Genomic DNA, 26,655 nt, shown 5'->3' with positions numbered 1-26,655 from the left:
TTGTCACTTGATCTGTACTCTACAATCTGTGATTTCCTGTGGTACCTGGCAACAGATCCTATAAATTTCTCGTTAAGGCCTCCATGGATTGGACTTGCTTTTCCAGCATAGATGATAGGTTTGAGATCTGGGAATTTGGAGACAAGTTGTCACCTTCATGTTCCTCAGACCATTCCTGACCAACTAATATCCAGCTGACTAAGGTACAGCCATTAAGACGTCTGGCTGCTGTGAAGGTGGGCACTGTACAATGTTTAGGTTGGTGCCACGTGCACATGAGGCCACGACTCATGGGCATGTAGTTGGAAACAAGAATTGGGACCACCTTTAATAAAAAAATAAAAAAACATAATACAACAGCGGAGAAGCCTTTTTGGGATAATAATTCAAGTAGATAGAAGTTCCCTTGTGATCTTGCAGATTAAGTAGCAACCAGAGCAATATTCTACCTGGTTGTTTTGTGATATTTCCATCGGGAAATAACTACCGTATTTTGACTCCCGCAGACCAGGATAAGTGTCCACAGTCTGAGCGGGAGTCAGTGAGTTATGACCAAATATAAACTGTGATTAATTTCCCAAATTTCTTCAGAAGAGAAGATGTGGCTACTGGGACCCGAACCGTCATATGATCAGCGGAGCAGTAAGCGTAACAGAGATCGTCACATGGAGGGAGGAGGGGGACGGAAACTGTCAGCCCAGGGAACAGGGGCTGACGGACACGGTGTGAAGGGCCGGAACAGGAGTCAGAATGTTCCAGCTCTTAAATGAGAAGAAAGGGCGGAATTCATCGCTCTGATACCTCTGCCCCTGTGCCCTATTCAAACTGCCAGTTGTAATGGCTTAAATTGGACAGTCAAATAGTCGTTCCATGCTGTGTACAGCCAGACAACGGCATGGAAATATACTCATGAGAAATAAGGGTTTACAATACAAAAAAGTCCAGAGTAAGTGCTAGCTACCTACCCAGACACACACAACATATATTTACACACACAGTACATACACAATTATATATATATATATATATATATATATATATATATATATATATATATATATATATACACATACATACATACATACAGTTATAGCCGAAAGTGTTGCCACTCTTGAAATTGTTACAGAATATTAAGTATTTCTAACAGAAAATTATTGCAATTACACTTGTTTTGTTATACACATTTATTTCCACTGTGTGTATGGAAACAACAAAAAACAGAAGAAAAACGGCAAATTGCAAACAAATTCCCACAAAAATGGTCAAGGCAAAATTGTTGGCACTTTCCTAAATTGTAGGTAAACAACTATTTTCCAAGCATGTGATGCTCATTCAAAGTCATCTGTGGCAAGTGACAAGTGTGGGCAAAATGAAAATCACACCTCAAACCAGATAAAAAGGAAATGGTGCCACAACAAACCTGCCAAGAGAGGGCGCAAACCAGAACTCTCAGCCCAGGCAAGGAGGGCATTTATCAGGTGGCACAGAGACCAAAGGTAACCCTGATGGAGATGCAGAGTTCCCAAGCAGAGACTGGAGTATCTGTCCATATGACCACAATAATATATACACTCCATAGAGGTGGCCTTTATGGAAGCGTGGGTAGAAAAAATCCTAAAGCCTTTACTTACACACAAACATTGTAAGGCTTGTTTTGAGATTTCGAAAAGACATGTGGTAGACTCCCCAAATGTATGGAGGAAGGTGCTGTGGTAAGATGAGACCAAAATTTAACTTTCTGGCCACATAGGTAAACGCTAAGTCTGGCGCCAAACCAACGCAGCTCATCACCCCAAGAAAACCATACCCACAGTGAAATATTGTGGTGGCAGAATCATGCTGTGGGGATATTTTTTAGCAGCAAGGACCGGGAAAATGGTTCGAGTAGAGGGGAAGATGGATGGTGCGATTACAGGGATACTCTTGAGAAAAACCTGTTTAAGTCTGTCAGTGATTTGAGACTGGGACGGAGGGTTCACCTTCCAACAAGATAATGACCCAAAGCATACTGCTAAAACAACACTCGAGTGATTTAAGGGGAAATGTGTAAATGTTCTGGAGTGGGCTAGTAAAAGCCCAGACCTTAATTCAATTGCGAAACTGTGGTCAGATATGAAGATTGCTGTTCACCAGAGGAAACCATCTAACTTGATACCAGTGGCAAGATGTGGAAAGCTCATAGAGACTTATCCAAACCGACTTGCAGCTGTAGTTGCCGCAAAAAGAGGCTCTACAAAGTACTGAGTTTAGGGGGGCGAATAGTTATGAACACTGAAGTTATCACAAGTGATGAGCAATCGTGATCAGACTAGGTGTTATCCAAGAATGTTCGCCTGCTAACAGAATTATTTTGGCGTGATCAAATAATATGTTCGAGTACCCGCAGCGGTTTTACAGCCACAACACGTGGGGATTGTCTGTTTGGTAGGCAAACCCTGCATGTGTTGTACTATCGAACAGCCGCGAGACATGCAGCCGCGTGGGCTCACATATTATTAGAGTACGCCAAAATAACTCGGGTTGGACATGAGCATTCTTGGATAACACCTTATCAGAGCATGTTCGCTCATCACTAGTTTTCAGTTATTTTGTCCTATTTGTTGCCTGTTTCACAATAAAAAGAAAACCAAACATTCACAGTTGTAGGCATGCGCTTTACATGAACTGATGCAAATCCTCAAAAAAAAACAAAAACAAAAAAACAGTGAGATTCCAGATTGTGAGGTAGCAAAATACAACAAATGCCAAGGGGTGGTGAATACTTTCGCAAGTCACTGTATACACACACACACATTCCTCTACAGTGAAATTGCAACACAGAGAAGGAAATTAGGGAAGTGGCAATAGACGTGCCGAAAAAAAGGAAATACAATTTTTGTTGCTAGTTTTCCTTCGACATTGCAATTTCAATGCCTTGCGAAAGTATTCGGCCCCCTGGAACTTTTCAACCTTTTCCCACATTTCATGCTTCAAACATAAAGATACCAAATGTAAATTTTTGGTGAAGAATCAACTAGTGGGACACAATTGTGAAGTTGAAAGAAATTTATTGGTTATTTTACATTTTTGTGGAAATACAAAAACTGAAAAGTGGGGGTGCAATATTATTCGGCCCCTTTAACTTAATACTTTGTTGCGCCACCTTTTGCTTTGATTACAGCTGCAAGTCGCTTGGGGTATGTCTCTATCAGTTTTGTGCATCGAGAGACTGAAATTCTTGCCCATTCTTCCTTGGCAAACAGCTCGAGCTCAGTGAGGTTGGATGGAGATCGTTTGTGAACAGCAGTTTTCAGCTCTTTCCACAGATTCTCGATTGGATTCAGGTCTGGACTTTAACTTGGCCATTCTAACACCTGGATACGATTATTTGTGAACCATTCCATTGTAGATTTTGCTTTATGTTTGGGATCATTGTCTTGTTCGAAGACAAATCTCCATCCCAGTCTCAGGTCTTAGGCAGACTTCAACAGGTTTTCTTCAAGAATGGCCCTGTATTTGGCTCCATCCATCTTCCCATAAATTTTAACCATCTTTCCTGTCCCTGCTGAAGAAAAGCAGACCCAAACCATCATGCTGCCACCACCATGTTTGACAGTGGGGATGGTGTGTGTTGCCTTTACGCCAAACATATAGTTTGGCATTGTTGCCAAAAAGTTCGATTTTGGTTTCATATGACCAGAGCACCTTCTTCCACATGTTTAGTGTGTCTCCCAGGTGGCTTGTTGCAAACTTTAAACAACACTTTTTATGGATATCTTTGAGAAATGGCTTTCTTCTTGCCACTCTTCCATAAAGACCAGATTTGTGCAGTGTACAACTGATTGTTGTCCTTTGGACAGACTGTCCTGTTGTGAGTTCATTGAGTTCTCCCTCCAGGCTCCCTCTGGTGGTAACAGGAGGTAGTGAGGCTGATTTAATTGGTAGAGATCTGCCACCTGATAATGAGGATGACGATTGGACCTCAGGAATCTCAGATTGGATTTAAGACAGCCGACGCCCTACTCTGGTGCTGGTGAGTCCTTCTGCTTGTCAGGTCTTGGTTCTCAGCTCTGTTCCAGTCAGCTCAAGCTAAGTTTCTATGCTAATGTTCACACTTGATTTTGTTGGTCTATTCAGATTTTTGTGTGGTCAGCCAGCCCCGGCTGGGCCTGTGCTGAATGTCCACTCTTATTTATCTGTATTTGCCAATTTTCTTTTTGTCCCTTACTAGATTGGCCTCTTTTTGCTCTGTCTCAGAATATTTCAGAGTGCTGATATAGTGGGAGAAGTCTAGTGACTTCAGGGTTAATTTTGTTATCAGAAGTGTTGGACATTATTTTGTAGGGTTTTGGGCAGATTGCAGACAGTGTCTTTCCTTTCCTCTCCTTTCTAGTTAGTTTGGGCCCCATCGTTGGCGCAGCCTATTTTCCTGCCTATGTTTGTGTTAGAATCTTGTTTCATCGTCAGTACTTGTGTGGGGGCTGTCTATTCCTTTGGGGTCTGCTCTGGGGCAGTTAGGTTTCCCCTTTTCTTGCTTTAGGCTTATTTAGTCCTCCGGCCGTGACGAGGCATCTAGGTTCATCGTAGGTACGCGCCACGGCTGCTGCTAGTTGTGTGGTTAGGATCAGGGATCTACAATCTGCATAGTTACCAACCTCTCTGGTTTTTCTGGGCTTAGCATGTCGAGGTTTTTTCCTCCTCGGTGACCCATTCATAACAGAATCACCAGCCATACAGCAGATTCTAGGGTATTCAAAAGCAGGAAAAAGTAGTTAAAAAAAAAAAAAAAGGTCAGAATTTTTTTTTTATATACAGTCATATGTTAAAGTTTGGGCACCCCTATTAATGTTAACCTTTTTTCTTTATAACAATTTTGGTTTTTGCAACAGCTATTTCAGTTTCATATATCTAATAACTGATGGACTCAGTTATATTTCTGGATTCAAATGAGGTTTATTGTACTAACAGAAAATGTGCAAGCTGCATTTAAGCAAAATTTGACCGGTGCAAAAGTATGGGCACCTCAACATAAAAGTGACATTAATATTTTGTAGATCCTCCTTTTGCAAAAATAACAGCCTCTAGTCGCTTCCTGTAGCTATTAATGAGTTCCTGGATCCTGGATGAAGGTATTTGTGACCATTCCTGTTTACAAAACAATTCCAGTTCAGTTAAGTTTGATGGTCGCCGAGCATGGACAGCCCGCTTCAAATCAACCCACAGATGTTCAATGATATTCAGGTCTGGGGACTGGGATGGCCATTCCAGAACATTGTAATTGTTCCTCTGCATGAACGCTTGAGTAGATTTGGAGCGGTGTTTTGGATCATTGTCTTGCTAAAATATCCATCCAATGTGTAACTTCAACTTCGTCACTGATTCTTGCACATTATTGTCAAGAATCTGCTGATACTGAGTTGAATCCATGCGACCCTCAACTTTAGCAAGATTCCCGGTGCCGGCATTGGCCACACAGCCCCAAAGCATGATGGAACCTCCACCAAATTTTACTGTGGGTAGCAAATGTTTTTCTTGGAATGCTGTGTTTTTTAGCCTCCATGCATAACGCCTTTTTGAATGACCAAACAACTCAATCTTTGTTTCATCAGTCCACAGGACCTTCTTCCAAAATGTAACTGGCTTGTCCAAATGTGCTTTTGCATACCTCAGGCGACTCTGTTTGTGGCGTGCTGGCAGAAACGGCTTATTTCGCATCACTCTCCCATACAGCTTCTCCTTGTGCAAAGTGCGCTGTATTGTTGACCGATGCACAGTGACACCATCTGCAGCAAGATGATGCTGCAGGTCTTTGGAGGTGGTCTGTGGATTGTCCTTGACTGTTCTCACCATTCTTCTTCTCTGCCTTTCTGATATTTTTCTTGGCCTGCCACTTCTGGGCTTAACAAGAACTGTACCTGTGTTCTTCCATTTCCTATGTTCCTCACAGTGGAAACTGACAGGTTAAATCTCTGAGACAACTTTTTGTATCCTTCCCCTGAAAAGCTATGTTGAATAATCTTTGTTTTCAGATCATTTGAGAGTTGTTTTGAGGAGCCCATGATGCCACTCTTCATAGGAGAATCAAATAGGAGAACTACTTGCAAGTGGCCACCTTAAATACCTTTTCTCATGATTTGATACACCTGGCTATGAAGTTCAAAGCTCAATGAAGTTACAAAATCAATTTAGTGCTTCAGGAAGTAAAAAGTAGTTAAGAGTGTTCAAATCAAGAAAATGATAAGGGTGCCCATACTTTTGCACCAGTCAAATTTTGTTTAAATGCAGATTGCACATTTTCTGTTAGTACAATAAACCTCATTTGAATCCAGAAGTATAACTGAGTCCATCAGTTATTAGATATATGAAACTGAAATAGCTGTTGCAAAAACCAAAATTGTTATAAAGAAAAAAGGTTAAACATTAATAAGGGTGCCCAAACTTTAACATATGACTGTATATATAAATCCGAAAGTGGGCGGTCCTTACTACATGGAATGATAGTGCTTTGGCAGCTCTCTTTCGGAAGGGTTTATCAGAGACCGTAATAGATGTTATGGTGGGATTTCCTGTTCCCTCTGGTCTGGATGATTCCATGTCATTAGCCATTCAAGTTGATCGGCGTTTACGTGAACGTAAAACTACACGGGAGGCGCTGCCACCTTTTGAACAAATGTCTGAACCTATGCAATGTGATGGGGTTTTGTCTAGGGTGCAACGTCAAGAGTTTAGAAGGCATAATAAGCTGTGTTTTTTCTGTGGAGATGCCTCTCATACTATTTATGTCTGCCCTAAACGAGAGAAACGTTTTGCACACACATTTGCTGTGGGCAGGGTACAACCCAAGTTCCTTTTGGCAATTACTCTGATCTGCTCCTTATCCACGTTTTCCACTAAGGCTTTTGTGGATTCAGGAGCAGCGTTGAATCTGATGGATTTGGACTTTGCTAAACGTTGTGGTTTTTCCATGACGCCTCTGCGGACGCCTATTCCTTTGAGGGGTATTGATGCTACTCCTTTTGCGGAGAATAAACCTCAGTTTTGGACCCAGGTGATAATGCGAGTTACCCCAGACCACCAAGAAAATTGTAAATTTTTGGTGCTGCATAATTTGCATGATACTATTGTTCTGGGTTTTCCCTGGTTGCAAACTCATAATCCAGTTTTGGATTGGAAATCTGGGTCTGTGGTGAGTTGGGGTTGTCAGTGTGTTCTTAGGGACGCTCCTGTTTTCTCCACCTCTCCTCAGTCTCATGATATTCCTGATTATCTGGCCGATTTTTCTGATGTATTTAGTGAGAGTAAGTCGGCTTCTTTGCCTCCTCATAGGAGTTATGACTGTGCAATTGAGTTGATGCCTAGGTGTAAATTTCCCAAGGGTCGGCTTTTCCACTTATCAGTACCCGAACATGATACTATGCAATCCTATATTAAGGAGTCGTTGGAGAAGGGTCATATTAGACCATCCTCGTCACCTTTAGGTGCTGGGGTTTTTTTTGTGGCCAAGAAAGATGGTTCATTAAGACCGTGTATTAATTATCATTCCCTTAACAAGATGACGGTTAAATATCAGTACCCGTTACCTCTGATGTCTGATTTATTCTCCAGAGTTAAGAGTGCCTGCTGGTTTACTAAGCTTGACCTCAGGGGGGCGTATAATCTTATTCGCATCAAGCACGGGGATGAATGGAAGACGGCGTTTAATACTCCGGATGGACATTTTGAGTACCTGGTGATGCCTTTTTGGCTCACTGATGCCCCTTCTGTCTTCCAGTCCTTTATGAATGATGTTTTCCGTGACTTTGTGGATAAGTTTTTGATCATCTATCTGGATAATATTTTGATCTTTTCTAGTGATTGGGATTCTCATGTGGAACACGTCCGGACTGTGTTCTGGATTTTGAGGGAGAATTCCCTGTTTGTTAAGGGATCTAAATGCCTCTTTGGTGTACAGAGGATTTCATTTTTGGGATTTATCTTGTCTCCATCGACTATTGAAATTGACGCGGCCAAGGTACAGGCCATTTATGATTGGGTTCAGCCTACTTCTTTGAAGGCCCTCCAGAAGTTTTTGGGTTTTGCTAATTTCTATTGTAAATTTATAGGTAATTTTTCTGGTATTGTCAAACCACTGACTGATCTGACCAAGAAGGGCGCTGATGTGCTGAATTGGTCTCCTGAGGCTGTCTCAGCATTTCAGGAGCTTAAGCGGAGATTTACTTCAGCTACGGTTTTACGGCAACCTGATGTCTCACTTCCATTTCAGGTGGAGGTAGATGCTTCTGAGATTGGTGCAGGAGCTGTTTTGTCCCAAAAAGACCCTGTGACTTCTAAGATGAATCCCTGTGCCTTCTTTTCCCAAAAGTTCTCCCCATCTGAACGCAACTATGATGTGGGGAATCGGGAATTGTTGGCCATGAAATGGGCATTTGAGGAGTGGAGACATTGGTTGGAGGGAGCTAGACATCAAGTTATGGTCCTCACCGATCACAAGAATTTGATTTATCTGGAGTCGGCCAAACGCTTGAATCCTAGACAGGCTAGATGGGCCTTGTTTTTCACGCGTTTTAATTTTGTGGTCTCTTTTCTTCCGGGAACTAAGAATGTTAAGGCAGACGCCCTTTCTAGGAGTTCCATTGCCGATTCTCTTAATGTGACCGAGACTACTACAATCCTAGGTGAGGGGGTAGTTCTTTCTACCAATTCGCCCGATTTGAGATGCGCCCTGGAGGAATTTCAGGAGGATAAACCTGAGCGTTGCCCTATGGGAAAATTGTATGTTCCTGACCAGTGGAGAAAGAGAGTGATGTCTGAAATTCATTGCTCCGCATTGGCTGGTCATCCAGGTATTTTTGGTACCAGAGATTTGGTGAGTCGGTCCTTTTGGTGGCCTGCCTTATCTCGTGATGTCAGGAATTTTGTACAGTCCTGTGGGACTTGTTCTCGGTCTAAACCCTGTTCTCGTTCTAGTGGGTTGCTGATGCCCCTGCCGGTGCCCAAGATGCCATGGACCCATATCTCAATGGATTTTATTTCTGATCTTCCTGTCTCTCAGAGAATGACTTATCTGGGTGATTTGTGATTGACCATCTTCGAAAATCTATTTTGTACCACTCCCAAAGTTGCCATCTTCCGCTGAGTTGGTACCCTTGTTTTTACAACAGGTGGTTCGGTTACATGGGATTCCTGAGAACATTGTGTCCGACAGAGGAGTCCAGTTTGTTTCCAGATTCTGGAAAGCCTTTTGTTCCAATCTGGGAATTCAGTTATCCTTCTCCGCGTTTCATCCCCAGACCAATGGACAGACTGAGAGAACAAACCAGACCTTGGAGTCTTATTTAAGATGTTTTATATCTGCTGATCAGGATGATAGGGTCTCATTTTTGCCCTTGGCCGAATTTGCGCTGAACAATAGAGCTAGTTCTGCCACTTTGATGTCACCCTTTTTCTGTAATTTTGGGTTTCATCCTCGATTCTCTTCAGGGCAAGTGGAATCTTCGTCCTGCCCAGGTGTGGACACTGTGGTTGAGAGAATGCAGCAGATATGGGACCAAGTGTTGGATAAGTTGTCACTCTCTCAGGAAAACGCCCAGCGATTTTCCAACCGGCATAGGACCATTGGTCCCCGGTTTAAAGTGGGTGGTATGGTTTGGTTGTCGTCTAAGAATATTCTTATGAAGGTTGCATCTCCAAAATTTAAGCCACGATTTATTGGACCTTATAAGATTTTGAAGATTCCTAATCCTGTTTCGTTTCGATTGGCTCTTCCAGTTACGTTCAAGATCCATAACGTATTTCACAAATCTCTGTTGAAGAGGTTTGTTGAGCTAGTGGTTCCTATGGCAGCACCTCCTGACCCTGTGTTGTGTTAGTTGAAGGCAATGTGGAATACGAGGTAGAGAAAATATTGGATTCTCGTTTGGTTAGTCGGAGACTCCAGTATTTGGTCAAATGGAAAGGTTATGGCCAGGAGGATAATTCTTGGGTCTCTGCCTCTGATATTCATGCCAATAGATTGGTTCGTGCTTTTCACCGGGCCCATCCTGATCGGCCTGGTGGCGTGGATGAGGGTTCATTGACCCCTCCTCAAGGGGGGGGTACTGTTATGAGTTCATTGAGTTCTCCTTCCAGGCTCCCTCTGGTGGTAACAGGAGGTAGTGATGCTGATTTAATCAGTAGAGATCTGCCACCTGATAATGAGGATGACGATTGGACCTCAGGAATCTCAGATTGGATTTAAGACAGCCGACGCCCTACTCTGGTGCTGGTGATTCCTTCTGCTTGTCAGGTCTTGGTTCTCAGCTCTGTTCCAGTCAGCTCAAGCTAAGTTTCTCTGCTAATGTTCACACTTGATTTTGTTGTTCTATTCAGTTTTTTGTGTGGTCAGCCAGGCCTGGCTGGGCCTGTGCTGAATTTCCACTCTTATTTATCTGTATTTGCCAATTTGCTTTTTGTCCCTTACTAGATTGGCCTCTTTTTGCTCTGTCTCAGAATATTTCAGAGTGCTGATATAGTGGGAGAAGTCTAGTGACTTCAGGGTTAATTTTATCAGAAGTGTTGGACATTATTTTGTAGGGTTTTGGGCAGATTGCAGACAGTGTCTTTCCTTTCCTCTCCTTTCTAGTTAGTTTGGGCCCCATCGTTAGCTCAGCCTATTTTCCTGCCTATGTTTGTGTTTTCATCTTGTTTCACCATCAATACTTGTGTGGGGGCTGTCTACTCCTTTGGGGTCTTGGGGTCTGCTCTGGGGCAGTTAGTTTTCCCCTTTTCTTGCTTTAGGCTTATTTAGTCCTCCGGCCGCGACGAGGCGTCTAGGTTCATCGTAGGTACGCTCCACGGCTGCTGCTAGTTGTGTGGTTAGGATCAAGGATCTGCAATCTGCATAGCTACCAACCTCTCTGGTTCTTCTGGGCTTAGCATGTTTAGGTTTTTTCCTCCTCGGTGACCCATTCATAACACTGTCCCACCTCAGCTGCAGATCTCTGCAGTTCATCCAGAGTGATCATGGGCCTCTTGGCTGCATCTCTGATCAGTCTTCTCCTTGTTTGAGATGAAAGTTTAGAGGGACAGCCAGGTCTTGGTAGATTTGCAGTGGTATGATATTCCTTCAATTTCAATATGATCGCTTGCACAGTGCTCCTTGGGATGTTTAAAGCTTTGGAAATCATTTTGTATCTAAATCCGGCTTTAAACTTCTCCACAACAGTATCATGGACCTGCCTGTTGTGTTCCTTGGTCTTCATGATGCTCTCTGTGCTTCGAAAAGAACCCTGAGACTATCATAGAGCAGGTGCATTTATACGGAGACTTGATCACACACAGGTGGATTATATTTATCATCATTAGTCATTTAGGACAACATTGGATCATTCAGAGATCCACAATGAACTTCTGGAGTGAGTTTACTGCACTGAAAGTAAAGGGGCCGAATAACATTGCACGCGCCACTTTTCAGTTTTTATATTTCCACAAAAATGTAAAATAACCAATTTATTTCGTTCAACTTCACAATTGTGTTCCACTTGTTGTTGATTCTTCACCAAAAATTTATATTTGGTATCTTATGTTTGAAGCAGGATATGTGGGAAAAGGTTGATAAGTTACAGGGGGCCGAATACTTTCTCAAGGCACTGTATGTGTGTAAGATACACACACACACACACACAAGACATACACATATAGAATAGATGTAAGTGACGTTACAGACACGGTAAAAGGCAAAAACAAAAAAAATAAGAAATCTATCAGAAGATGCAAAGAAACATATGTTAAGTGACGATTTGATTAAAAGGGGTCTGCAACATACTGCAAAATGAAACCCTTTCATAACTGGGCAAACTTTAATTTTGCTCGTCATGTTTACTATTCTTAATTGTTTTAAAAATAAAAATTTTACTTTATATACATATAAAACATAAAACATTTTTTTGTTGCCATTTTCCTCTCACTTTTTCCATTTACAAAGAATTAGCTGTATGAGTGCTTGTTTTTTGCATGCTGCGGTGCAGCCTAATAATAGGGCCATTTTATCGCACACTTTAAACTCTTTATTGCATTTTTGGGAGGTGCGCTGACTGAAAAAAAGGAATTTGGGGCTTCTAATTATTTTTTTCTTAACAGCATTTACTGTATGGGTTAAATAATTGTATACTTTCATTGTTCATACTTTTACCACTTTTTTTTTTCTGTTTGTTTTTTATTTTTGTTTTAGGAAAAGGAGGTGATTTGAAATTATATTTTTCCCCCTTTTTAATAATGTTAAAAAGTTTTATAAATTACTTTTTACTTATTATTTTAGTCCACACAGTGATAGGCAATCATTTGATCGCTTGCATTAAACATTGCTGTATAAGGGTATGTGCACACGTTGCAGAAAATTTCTGCACAAAAACCTGAATCCCTTCCCAGAAACCGCACCTATTTTTTCGCGGCGTTTTGTGCGTTTTTGGATGCGTTTTTTACCGCAGCGGTTTCTAAAAGCATGGGAGAAGCCTAAACTGCGGAAAAAAACGCAAAATTAATGTGCATGCTGCGGTTTTTACCGCGATGCGGTTTTTTCGCGGTAAAAAACGCATCAATGTGCACACAAAGTGCAAAATGCATAGAAATGACTGTGCAGCTTATTTTTAGCGGTTTTATAGCGGTTTTATAGTGAAAACCGCGGTAAAAACCGCTAAAAAAAACGCTGTGTGTGAACACAGCCTAAGAGTTAGTAAGTTTTCTGCAGATTTTGTCAGTAAGAATCTTGCTGCCACTTCGCAAGAGTGAAATCTGCACCCAACAACTAATGTAACAGCGCAGATGTCGCTGCAGATTGTCTGTGGAATACCAGAACAGAAAAGTTTGCAACATCCAAGGTTAGACAGCCACTGACTGTAATGGTGACACGGTATCTAATCCTCTCCTGTGTGATACTGTCTGTGAGACACGGTATCTAATCCTCTCCTGTGTGATACTGTCTGTGAGACATGGCATCTAATCCCATCCTGTGTTATACAGTCTGTGAGACTCGGTATCTAATCCCATCCTGTTATACAGTCTGTGAGACACGGTATCTAATCCCATCCCGTGTTATACAGTCTGTGAGACACAGTATCTAATCCCATCCCGTGTTATACTGTCTGTGAGACACGAAATCTAATCCCATCCTGTATAATACTGTCTGTGAGACACAGTATCTAATCCTATCCTGTGTGATACTGGTTGCTGAGCTGTGTACCTAATCCCATCCTGTGTGATACTGTCTGCTGAGCTGTGTATCTAATCCTATCCTGTGTGATACTGTCTGTGAGACACAGTATCTAATCCTATCCTGTGTGATACTGGTTGCCGAGCTGTGTACCTAATCCCATCCTGTGTGATACTGTCTGCTGAGCTGTGTATCTAATACTATCATGTGTGATACTGTCTGCTGAGCTGTGTATCTAATACTATCCTGTGTGATACTGTCTGTGAGACACAGTATCTAATCCTATCCTGTGTGATACTGGTTGCTGAGCTGTGTACCTAATCCCATCCTGTGTGATACTGTCTGCTGAGCTGTGTATCTAATCCTATCATGTGTGATACTGTCTGCTGAGCTGTGTATCTAATACTATCATGTGTGATACTGTCTGCTGAGCTGTGTATCTAACACTATCCTGTGTGATACTGTCTGTGAGACAAGGCATCTATTCCTATCCTGTGTGATACTGTCTGTGAGACACGGTATCTAATCCTCTCCTGTGTGATACTGTCTGCGAGACACGGTATCTAATCCTCTCCTGTGTGATACTGTCTGTGAGACACGGTATCTAATCCTCTCCTGTGTGATACTGTCTGTGAGACATGGCATCTAATCCCATCCTGTGTTATACAGTCTGTGAGACACGGTATCTAATCCCATCCCATGTTATACATTCTGTGAGACACCGTATCTAATCCCATTCTGTGTTATACAGTCTGTGAGACACGGTATCTAATCCTCTCCTGTGTGATACTGTCTGTGAGACACGGTATCTAATCCCATCCTGTGTGATACGGTCTGTGAGACACAGTATCTAAACCTCTCCTGTGTGATACTGTCTGTGAGACATGGCATCTAATCCCATCCTGTGTGATACTGTCTGTGAGACACGGTATCTAATCCTCTCCTGTGTGATACTGTCTGTGAGACACGGTTTCTAATCCCATCATGTGTAACACTGTTCATTATCTCTCCAGGATACGTGAGCCTTAAAACCTTTTTTGGATGAGCCGACAATCGCTGATTTGCTGGCAATCACCTAAAAAAAGAGCAAAACGCCTGATCCCTGGACGATTGTACTTTTGTGCATGTATAAAACTGATGGCTGTCGGCAGCACGTCCCCTCGTCCTGTGCACACAGGTGATCAGCTGCTGAGAAGACGGTATGGGTGAACAGAACCATGTTATTAGCAGCTGTCCAGTCCCCATCATAGTTCGTCGATTTGTCTTAACAGGAACGTAAACGAGCCCCACACTACTTGTATTATGAAATCTCACCGTATGATGTCGGGTTCAGGGCTTTCAAACTTGAAAGACATCTGCAGCTGCCGCTCTTTGGTGAGGAGCTCATCCACGAGGGTCTGTCTCCGGTCTCCCTCCAGCTGTGTGCTACACAGGACCTAGGTTAAGGCCATAAATCTGTAGTAATCTGGACCATAATGGGGTATAACTGGCTGTGGTGGCGAAAGGAGAGAACTCACAGAAATGTACGCCTTAGATGCCACAGACAAAGGCGACTGCAGCATCCAAGCAGTTATAGACAATTGTTACTCAATTTTTCCCCTCCAAAAATGTTTTTTAAAAAAATGAACGTTTGGCATTTACCAAAACCATAACGATTAAAATATCATATTTTAGTATTTAAGAAAAAAAATTCTTCACTGGCTAGAATTGAACAGGAAACCATTGTGCCGCCGACCGGTGGCGATCCTTCATATCACAGATGGCCGATAAAGTGAAGGATACATCTGACGTGAGGAGACCGATCTCAGGAGCGAGTCCCGAAGGAGTCCGATGTCATCATTCAGCCGTTTCATAAGAGAACGAACCGTCACATTTATCTGTGGAGAGAAGACGGGTTATGGTCATGTGATGCAAGGACAGGTGGTACTGTGCGTGATACTGGCTGCTGAGCCGTGTATCTAATCCTATCATGTGCGATACTGTCTACTGAGCTGTGTATCTAATCCTATCCTGTGTGATACTGTCTGCTGAGCTGTGTATCTAATCCTATCCTGTGTGATACTGTCTACTGAGCTGTGTATCTAATCCTATCCTGTGTGATACTGTCTGCTGAGCTATGTATCTAATCCTATCCTGTGTGATACTCTCTGCTGAGCTGTGTATCTAATCCTATCATGTGTGATACTGTCTGCTGAGCTATGTATCTAATCCTATCCTGTGTGATACTGACTGCTGAGCTATGTATCTAATCCTATCCTGTGTGATACTGACTGCTGAGCTGTGTATCTAATCCTATTCTGTGTGATACTGTCTGCTGAGCTGTGTACCTAATCCTATCATGTGTGATACTGTCTGCTGAGCTGTGTATCTAACCCTATCATGTGTGATACTGTCTGCAGAGCAGTGTATCTAATCCTATCCTGTGTGATACTGACTGCTGAGCCGTGTATCCAATCCTATCCTGTGTGATACTGACTGCTGAGCTGTGTATCCAATCCTATCCTGTGTGATACTGACTGCTGAGCTGTGTATCCAATCCTATCCTGTGTGATACTGACTGCTGAGCGGTGTATCTAATCCTATCCTGTGCGAAACTGTCTGCTGAGTTGTGTATCTAATCCTTTCATGTGTGATACTGTCTGCTGAGCTGTGTATCTAATCCTATCCTGTGTGATACTGTCAGCTGAGCTGTGTATCTAATCCTATCATGTGTGATACTGTCTGCTGAGCTGTGTATGTAAGGGTACGTGCACACGCTGCGGATTCCGCTGCGTTTCCGCAGCGGTTTTGGCCGCTGCAGACCCGCAGCAGCTTTAGCTGCGGTGTACAGTACCATTCAAATGAATGGGAAAAAAAAAACGCTGTGCCGACGCTGCGGAAAAATCCGCGCGGATTTGCTGCGGTTTTGAATCCGCAGAAAGAATTGCATGTCAATTCTTTCTGCGGAAACCGCTGCGGGTTCCTATCTCCACCATTGCGGAGATAGTGAATCCGCAGGACCAAACCGCAGGCAAAACCGCAGATAATCCGCAGGTCTTTTGACCTGCGGATTATCTGCGTTTTTTGCAAAATCCGTGCGGATTAATCCGCAGCGGATTCCGCAGCGTGTGCACACACCCTTACCCTATCGTGTGTGTGATACTGCCTGCTGAGTGGTGTATCTAATCCCAACACGTGATACCGTCTGCTGAGATGTATATCTTACCTGTAATAAATAGAGAGGTCAGAGGGGAGGCCATGACTGGGTTTTCTCTTGGTGCCCGGCAGGGTCATGTAAACCATCTGCTACAGGGCCCCTCTCCGTACCCTAAATGTTAACCCCGTGTGGTGCAAACAGAAATGTAAAAATATTCATCGGAAAAACAAATTTGTAAAAAAACTCAAGAGTTTCCACAGTCGATGCCTAAAAGATGATCGCCAGGCGCCTTGTTGTCACTACAAACACTCAGGACGACTGTGTACAGTACAAGCAGATATGTTCCGCTTATAAAGACAGACCCCAGTGTGAGACGTCCTCATGACAACACTTCCTGTCATAATGTATGGGTATTATGATTGCCGCTGACAGTACATATAGTATGAGTCAACAGTCTGGACACAGCTGTCCGTGCAATGGTTTTCCTTGTTCTTATTCGAATGTGCACACTGCAGATTCAGACTGAAGGCAGCAAACTACAAAGGAAAAAAAGGAGTAAAACACGTGAGAAACATATCAGAAAATTAAACTTTAGATTCCTCATAGTCCCCCCTTTTATTCTGATGTCCCCCACATCATTCTCTCCAGAAGCTTCTTCAGAGGTCACCAGGAATGGCCTCCACCAGTTCTGACGCAGTCCCCTGAGGTGCTGAGCAGTTGTTGCTGCTTTTCATTCACTCTGTGTCCAACTCATCCCAAACCATCTCCATTGGGTTGAGGTCCAGTGATTGTGGAAGCCATGACATCTTTCCTTCTTGGTCACATAGACGTCACATAGCCTGGAGGGGTTTGGGGTCATTGTCCTGCTGCAACACAAATGATGGTCCCACTAAGTGCAAACCAGATGGGGTGTCATCACTGCATAACACTGTGGTGGCCATGATGGGTAATGTGCTTGGAACTTGGAATAAATCACAAAGTGTCACTAGCAGAGCGCCCCCATCATCACACCTCCCCTCCATGCTTTACGGTGGGCACGAAACATGTAGGAACCATCCTCTCACCTTCTCTGTGTCTCACACAGACATACCGGCTTGTACCAAGCATCATACATTTTGACTCATCAGAACAAGATACAGATTTCGACTGATCTGATGTCCAGTCCAAAGAAGCATCTTCTTCTCGTTTGTGGTCCTCAATAATTACATAATTGCAGCAATTCGGCCACAAAGGCCACTTCTTGCAGTGTTTGATGAACAGTTGATGTAGAGATGTGTTTGCTCCTTGATATCTGTGCCCAAATTTGTGAAGACTGTTATCTGAGGTGCTGACAATTAGCGCTTTCTGAGGCTGGTAACTGATGAACTTATCCTCTGCAGCAGAGATCATTCATTGTCTTCCTTTCCTGAAGTGGTGTTCATGAGAACCACTTTCATCAAAGCGACTGATTTTTTTTTTTTTATTACTGCGCTTGTAGATACCTTCAAAGTTCTAGCAATATTCCAGATTGACTAATTTCTAAAAGCAATCATGGACTGTAAATTATATTAGACAACAGAATATGGCAAGACCCACTTAGCTAACACTTGTGTTATAGGGCTCGGCACTGTATGGAGCTGGTACACACACTGCCTCTGCAAAACATGCCTGATTGTGGCAAACACTTTCTGAAGGTCGATGATTCCATGTATGAACATTTGAGGAAGAGATCTATTCATTGGAGGCCATTCCAGGTAATGCCTGATGAAGCTGCAGTGAAACAATGCCAAGGAGGTGTAAAGCTGTTAGAGTAAATGGGGGGATTCTGAGGAATCCGAGGTGTAACACATATTCTGGTTTGTATCCAACGTGTTTCCATATACTGTATGATCCTTTGTAGTTTTCTGCCTCAGTCTGAATTTACAATGTGCACATTCTACTAAGAACGAGGAAAAGAACTGCACGAAGAGATGTGTTTTAACTATTGACCTGTACCATGTCTATCTACCTATCTAGTGTCCATATAATTGAACACACAAAAACATGGAGCTTATCAACCACCAATCAAATCATAATGATAAAAAATATTTTAATAACAAAATAGTTTAAAAAGACAATCAGTCACATATCACAGAGTACTTGTTAGAACAGAGAAATTAGAATGCGGTTACAGGTACACCAAAAAGTGGTGTCACATCACAAACACCAAAGCATAGGAAGAAACATAGAATTTTAAAAAAAAAAGATCCCCCCCCCACCGAGGAAGCTGTTGCGAAACGCGCGTAGGGGCGCGTGTTCACATCATGAACATGGGTAAGAACTCATAATGGTAACACCAGCCTCCCTATTGCACAGATTTACTGAGCGGTCACTGACTTTGGAAAAACTCATGATACTTTAGCTACTATATTTATGTGGGAATAGGGAGCTGACTACCCATTATTATGAATTATTGCACTATCACTTTACATGGAATTATATTCCGATAAAAGGGGATTTTTTATTCTATGATTGTTTCTTGGTGGTTGATAAGCTCCATGTTTTTGTGTGTTCAATGTTAGTGGGGAGCTCCACTGGATATAACCCATACTAGTCCTGGTTGGCAATACTCCCGATACATCTTCCTCTCTCTGCTTGTCCCCTAAAATCAACGGTTCCTAATAAGCACCTTTTTAATTTCCTACCCTGCTCTAGAACTCCACTTGCTGGCAAGTAAATGGAAATATGATGGTTGTTTATATTCGGAGGTCATTAACCTTTCCTGATATTTATAGAAAACAGACAATCCCTTTAATAGGAAGGTGGGGGAAGGAGGGGTAAACGGATTATGAGGCCATGTTTTCAATACAGGGGAAATTACAGATTTGTGTTTCTCTGCATCACATCATATCTGGGGGAGGGTAATTATGTGTACAGGCAAGAAAGCGCACAACAGAGGTCATTCATTAACCGCTTTACTACCATGTGCGCCATACTGATGTGCTGCAGTATATAGTAGAGACGAACACAACAGCGCAGGCTCATGTCTCCCAAGAAGGACTAATAAAATAAAGATAAAAAAATATTTTTAAAGAAATAGCAAAAAAGTTTCAATCAACACACAGACAAAAAAAAATGAACAAGTAGGCCGCCACTAGAGGGAGCTTATTCATTCACTGCAGACTGTACTCAGAATGATGATGGAAGCTCCCTCTGGTGTTGGCTGCAGGTAGGAGAGAATGCTTCATTTATTTATGCAGAGGGTTTGGAACTTTGTAACAGAAAAAACCTCTAACCAGTATACGGAAACTTTAGGATTTTAATTGAGTGTTCGACTCAGAACGACAACAAAGCAATTACGGGGACTGAGTCACCTACCACTATAATTACAGCTATTAATCGGATTTCACCTGTTGTCACTACATTAGAACTGTTTAACATGACGCATTAAGCAAAACCAGTCAACAAATAGAACCTGAAATAAACTGAGCTACAAGGAAACTGCATACATAGCAATTCCCAAATATATATAGAAGCTCCACAATACTGCCTGCCATAAATGCTGCCTCCATTGTCCCAGTCAATAATTTAGTGTAGCCATGCAAGGAAAAAAACAATGAAAGAAAAAACAAGGAAAGTAAAGGTAAAGAAAAAGAATAAAAGTAGTTTAAAAAAAAAAATCAAAGAAATTAAAGAAAGTATTGAAAAAGAAAAAAGGAAAGAAAAACAAAATAAGTGAAACAATGAGAATAAAGAATTAGGAGGCAGAGGGAATGAACAAAACAAAAATACACAGAAAAGAGGTAGAGAGAGGAGAGAGGGGGAAGAAGGGAGACAGTCGTGTAGTAAATGGTTATTCTGCTTGATTATTGCCATTAGTACAAAAATGATTTTATAAAAAATTTTAACAAATGAGTTTCTTTAAAAATTAAAAAAAAAAAAAATCTATATCCACATGAAATAATTAATCAATGTGATGTTGCTGTACAAACATAAGGTAAATTACAGTGTAACCTTGTATATTCCAGTCTCCTCTAGTGAACACGATCATCCTCTCTCATACATAGCAAAGATGTTATAAGAGTAATGAGCATACACAAAACTGTTTTATTAGACAGGGTCATCATTTTCTTAATGGGTAAGAGTGGGTCAAAAGGTGCATTGGCAGCTGGTATCAGTGGGACCTTCAGAGCTGAGTATTACATAGCAGAACTGGGCAGAACCGTAAGAGTGTGTTATTAGACAGGGTCATTAGTTGCATGTTTTCTTTACGAATTAGACAGGCTCATTAGGTGCATCTGCAGCTGGTATCGGTCAGCTCTTCAGAGCATGAGCTGTGCTACAATCCAGCTGTCAGATGAACGAGGATGCGGTAAGAGGGTGTTATTAGACAGGGCCATTAGGTGCATCTGAGAATGATCACCCGACAACATTAGAGCTACTGGAGGACGGATCCAGACAGTAAAGAAGTGTAAAACATGCCCTGGAGAGAAGGAAAGGGAGGAAAAATGTGCAGCAGATTCTCCAGGTGTAAAATCAATAATAGCAGCAAAGTCAATGACATTTTACTAGATCTTGTCCACACTGATGAGAGGATGTCATTAGATACACACAAAAAACAAAGACCCTCAGAAATAATGATGGAGATACGCAATGGTCACCCAACTCTAGTCCATATAGAACGGCTCTGGTTTCCTACATGGGACTGTTTCCAGAGTTCCCCTTTAAGACTTTTTACCTTTACTGGGTTCTCTCCATTCCTCACATAGCGATTCCGCTCGTGGATCTTCTCTGCAATTTCCTGTGCGAGGTGATAGGAGGAATCGTACGCAGACAACCTGCAACCAGAACATAATCCTCATCAGCCCCTAGACTTCACGCCTGCACATGTTAGAGGCACAGGAACCTCAATATTTGATGAACGCTATCTATAGAGGGGTGTTACCTGCTCATCATTCATGGTTATCTTTCTTGTTGAGATTTTCTGTAAGGCTTATAGTCATCCATATGTATGAATGTTGGACACAGCTGAGGATTTTAGCAGCACTGGGCGACCCTCACATGTGTATTCGGCTTCCTAACTCTCAAGATTCGACATGCCCTCCATGAAAGTACATGTGTATGGGGGGGGTGGTTGCTGCCAGGCGAAAGTGTTTAGCTGAAAATTGCGCCCCCCGATCTCCCTTACATATGCACGCTGAGTTCGCCTAAGCGTGCATGTACTCTCAATACATACATGAACCGCTTCTTCTGCTAAACACTGCGGACGATCAGCAGCTACTGATTGGCTGCAGCACTCACATGGAAGGAGAACACACTTTTTAGTTTCCCTGTAGCCTTCAGGTTACAGAACAGGCGAGACAGCTCCATGACGAACTGTGGAAAACTCGTGGGTTCCTCCCATCATGTGTACACAATAAACAGTGAGCGAAGCCAGTGGAAAAAGAGCAAAAACAACGTACCACATATATATTAAACTGGACAACTGCTGCCTTAAAGGGATTGTCCATTGCTTTATAAATGAAGCTTAATCACTACATAACAAACATTCGGAAAACCTTCTAACATACAGTGTTTTCACATCATTCCATCATCCCTCTGCTTGCTGTCAGTGAACAACAACTCCATATAGAGCTTGGAACAATGTGAACAGACCTAAAGAATCACTACAAGGATATTGATGGCCCATGCTTTGATTAGGTCATCAATATTAGATTAGTGGGCTCTGACACCCGGCGTCCCCCACCAATCATCTGAATAGAGCCTCAATGGTCAAAAGTGGGCAGCTGTCGCTCTTATTTTATTCAACTGCACACCCCCTTGGAGAAAAAACAAACACTCATATCTCTAACTGTATGGTGGATTGAAAAAAAGATTACTCAGGGAAGCAGCGGGAATAGAGGTGCAAACCCTGAGCACTCCTTAAGGTTAGGAGCACATTGGGTGTTCCGAGTTCCACTATTGTCACAGAAAACTAAATAATTCTTAAAAGAAACAGGGGTATTTCAGATCATTCATCACTATGCAGCAAACAATTTGTTTTCACTTGGGGACAGTATACTGATAGTCAGGATGGTTGGGCAGGACAAGGACGCTGACACTAAGGGGAAGCAGGACAAGGACCCCATCACTCGGGAGGGATGGGCAGGACAAGGACCCCGTCACTCGGGAGGGTTGGGCAAGACAAGGACCCCGTCACTCGGGAGGGTTGGGCAAGACAAGGACCCCGTCACTCAAGAGGGTTGGACAGGACAAGGACCCCGACACTCAGGGGAGGCAGGACAAGGACCCCGACACTCAGGGGAGGGGGGAGGCAGGACAAGGACCCCATCACTCGGGAGGGTTGGGCGGGACAAGGACCCCATCACTCGGGAGGGTTGGGCGGGACAAGGACCCCATCACTCGGGAGGGTTGGGCGGGACAAGGACCCCATCACTCGGGAGGGTTGGGCGGGACAAGGACCCCATCACTCGGGAGGGTTGGGCGGGACAAGGACCCCATCACTCGGGAGGGTTGGGCGGGACAAGGACCCCATCACTCGGGAGGGTTGGGCGGGACAAGGACCCCATCACTCGGGAGGGTTGGGCGGGACAAGGACCCCATCACTCGGGAGGGTGGGGCGGGACAAGGACCCCATCACTCGGGAGGGTGGGGCGGGACAAGGACCCCATCACTCGGGAGGGTGGGGCGGGACAAGGACCCCATCACTCGGGAGGGTGGGGCGGGACAAGGACCCCATCACTCGGGAGGGTGGGGCGGGACAAGGACCCCATCACTCGGGAGGGTGGGGCGGGACAAGGACCCCATCACTCGGCAGGGTGGGGCGGGACAAGGACCCCATCACTCGGCAGGGTGGGGCGGGACAAGGACCCCATCACTCGGCAGGGTGGGGCGGGACAAGGACCCCATCACTCGGCAGGGTGGGGCGGGACAAGGACCCCATCACTCGGCAGGGTGGGGCGGGACAAGGACCCCATCACTCGGCAGGGTGGGGCGGGACAAGGACCCCATCACTCGGCAGGGTGGGGCGGGACAAGGACCCCATCACTCGGCAGGGTGGGGCGGGACAAGGACCCCATCACTCGGCAGGGTGGGGCGGGACAAGGACCCCATCACTCGGCAGGGTGGGGCGGGACAAGGACCCCATCACTCGGCAGGGTGGGGCGGGACAAGGACCCCATCACTCGGCAGGGTGGGGCGGGACAAGGACCCCATCACTCGGCAGGGTGGGGCGGGACAAGGACCCCATCACTCGGCAGGGTGGGGCGGGACAAGGACCCCATCACTCGGCAGGGTGGGGCGGGACAAGGACCCCATCACTCGGCAGGGTGGGGCGGGACAAGGACCCCATCACTCGGCAGGGTGGGGCGGGACAAGGACCCCATCACTCGGCAGGGTGGGGCGGGACAAGGACCCCATCACTCGGCAGGGTGGGGCGGGACAAGGACCCCATCACTCGGCAGGGTGGGGCGGGACAAGGACCCCATCACTCGGCAGGGTGGGGCGGGACAAGGACCCCATCACTCGGCAGGGTGGGGCGGGACAAGGACCCCATCACTCGGCAGGGTGGGGCGGGACAAGGACCCCATCACTCGGCAGGGTGGGGCGGGACAAGGACCCCATCACTCGGCAGGGTGGGGCGGGACAAGGACCCCATCACTCGGCAGGGTGGGGCGGGACAAGGACCCCATCACTCGGCAGGGTGGGGCGGGACAAGGACCCCATCACTCGGCAGGGTGGGGCGGGACAAGGACCCCATCACTCGGCAGGGTGGGGCGGGACAAGGACCCCATCACTCGGCAGGGTGGGGCGGGACAAGGACCCCATCACTCGGCAGGGTGGGGCGGGACAAGGACCCCATCACTCGGCAGGGTGGGGCAGGACAAGGACCCCATCACTCGGCAGGGTGGGGCAGGACAAGGACCCCATCACTCGGCAGGGTGGGGCAGGACAAGGACCCCATCACTCGGCAGGGTGGGGCAGGACAAGGACCCCATCACTCGGGAGGGTTGGGCAGGACAAGGACCCCATCACTCGGAAGGGTTGGGCAGAACAAGGACCCCATCTCTCGGGAGAGTGGGGCAGGACAAGGACCCCATCACTCGGCAGGGTGGGGCAGGACAAGGACCCCATCACTCGGCAGGGTGGGGCAGGACAAGGACCCCATCACTCGGGAGGGTTGGGCAGGACAAGGACCCCATCACTCGGGAGGGTTGGGCAGGACAAGGACCCCATCACTCGGGAGGGTTGGGCAGGACAAGGACCCCATCACTCGGGAGGGTTGGGCAGGACAAGGACCCCATCACTCGGGAGGGTTGGGCAGGACAAGGACCCCATCTCTCGGGAGAGTTGGGCAGGACAAGGACCCCATCACTCGGCAGGGTGTGGCAAGACAAGGACCCCATCACTCAAGAGGGTTGGGCAGGACAAGGACCTCGACACTCAGGGGAGGCAGGACAAGGACCCCGTCACTCAGGGGAGGAGGGAGGCAGGACAAGGACCCCATCACTGGGGAGGGTTGGGCAGGACAAGGATCCCATCACTCGGGAGGGTTGGGCAGGACAAGGACCACATTACTCAGGAGGGTTGGGCAAGACAAGGAACCCGGCACTCGGGACACAGGATAGGGGCGCCGACACTCGGGGCACAAGGTAATGACACTTGGGGGACAGGATAATGACGCTGACACTTGGGGGACAGGATAATGACGCTGACACTTGGGGGACAGGATAATGACGCTGACACTTGGGGGACAGGATAATGACGCTGACACTTGGGGGACAGGATAATGACGCTGACACTTGGGGGACAGGATAATGACGCTGACACTTGGGGGACAGGATAATGACGCTGACACTTGGGGTAGAAGGATAATGACACTGACACTAGGGGTACAGGATAATGACACTGACACTTGGGGCACAGGATAATGACACTGACACTTGGGGTGCAGGATAATGACACTGACACTTGAGGTACAGGATAATGACACTGACACTTGGGGCGCAGGATAATGACTGACACTTGGGGCACAGGATAATGATGCTGACACTTGGGGTACAGGATAATGACACTGACACTTGGGGTGCAGGATAATGATGCTGACACTTGGGGTACAGGATAATGACGCTGACACTTGGGGCACAGGATAATGACACTGACACTTGGGGTACAGGATAATGACACTGACACTTGGGGTACAGGATAATGACACTGACACAAAACCCTTGTAAAGTGATACTAGATACATATAGATAGAATCCCACCATCACTATTGCCAACCTGCCACACTACTAGCCACCGTACTCGCATACATTGCTGGGAGTTGTTGTAATAGATAGATAATATATAACACATCAACAACGATCCGGATTATACTGCACCCACCAAGGATCCATAGCTGCGGCGGAGAAGAGCGACACTTCCTGTTTGTACCACGTGACTGACGGTTACCCGGGCAGGTCAAAATAGTCGGGACTGAATGAGCGCAAAATACACTAGCGCCCCTCCTCGGAGTACACAGCTCTGCTTCAGGTCTAGCGCCCCCTGCTGTGTGGTACATGGCTCTGCTGCAGGTCTAGCGCCCCCTGCTGTGTGGTACATGCCTCTGCTGCAGGTCTAGCGCCCCCTGCTGTGTGGTACATGGCTCTGCTGCAGGTCTAGCGCCCCCTGCTGTGTGGTACATGGCTTTGCTGCAGGTCTAGCGCCCCCTGCTGTGTGGTTCATTGCTCTGCTGCCAGTCTAGCGCCCCCTGCTGTGTGGTACACGGCTCTGCTGCCGGTCTAGCGCCCCCTGCTGTGTGGTACACGGCTCTGCTGCCGTTCTAGCGCCCCCTGCTGTGTGGTACATGGCTCTGGTGCCGGTCTAGCGCCCCCTGCTGTGTGGTAGATGGCTCTGCTGCAGGTCTAGCGCCCCCTGCTGTGTGGTACATGGCTCTGCTGCAGGTCTAGCGCCCCATGCTGTGTGGTTCATGGCTCTGCTGCAGGTCTAGCACCCCCTGCTGTGTCGTACATGGCTCTGCTGCCGGTCTAGCGCCCCCTGCTGTGTGGTACATGGCTCTCCTGCAGGTCTAGCGCCCCCTGCTGTGTAGTACACGGCTCTGCTGCAGGTCTAGCGCCCCCTGCTGTGTGGTACACGGCTCTGCTGCCGGTCTAGCGCCCCCTGCTGTGTGGTACACGGCTCTGCTGCAGGTCTAGCGCCCCCCTGCTGTGTGGTTCACGGCTCTGCTGCCGGTCTAGCTCCCCCTGCTGTGTGGTTCACGGCTCTGCTGCAGGTCTAGCGCCCCCTGCTGTGTGGTACATGGCTCTGCTGCAGGTCTAGCGCCCCATGCTGTGTGGTACATGGCTTTGCTGCAGGTCTAGCGCCCCCTGCTATATGGTACATGGCTCTGTTGCAG

The 26,655-nt window shown here is 45.7% G+C and overlaps 1 protein-coding gene across 3 annotated transcripts in view; it reads right to left on the bottom strand.

The window, feature by feature from the left end:
• STX8 (syntaxin 8) overlaps positions 1 to 25,800 on the bottom strand; it is a 306,570-nt gene extending 280,770 nt beyond the window's left edge. For all 3 annotated transcript variants that reach the window (XM_073559662.1, XM_073559663.1, XM_073559664.1), the window contains exons 1-4: positions 25,647 to 25,800; positions 20,998 to 21,097; positions 14,948 to 15,042; positions 14,480 to 14,590 (exon numbers count right to left, since the gene is read on the bottom strand). In XM_073559662.1, the coding sequence (XP_073415763.1) occupies positions 14,480 to 14,590; positions 14,948 to 15,042; positions 20,998 to 21,097; positions 25,647 to 25,657 (317 nt within the window). In that variant the 5' untranslated portion in view covers positions 25,658 to 25,800. The remainder of the gene's footprint in view (positions 1 to 14,479; positions 14,591 to 14,947; positions 15,043 to 20,997; positions 21,098 to 25,646) is intronic.
• Positions 25,801 to 26,655: the final 855 nt, after the last annotated feature.

The sequence above is a fragment of the Dendrobates tinctorius genome, unplaced genomic scaffold (assembly GCF_039654945.1).
Source record: "Dendrobates tinctorius isolate UK_male_01 unplaced genomic scaffold, ASM3965494v1 ptg000014l, whole genome shotgun sequence".
Taxonomy (NCBI): Eukaryota; Metazoa; Chordata; class Amphibia; order Anura; family Dendrobatidae; genus Dendrobates; species Dendrobates tinctorius.
This window is presented reverse-complemented; position numbering and strand designations above follow the sequence as displayed.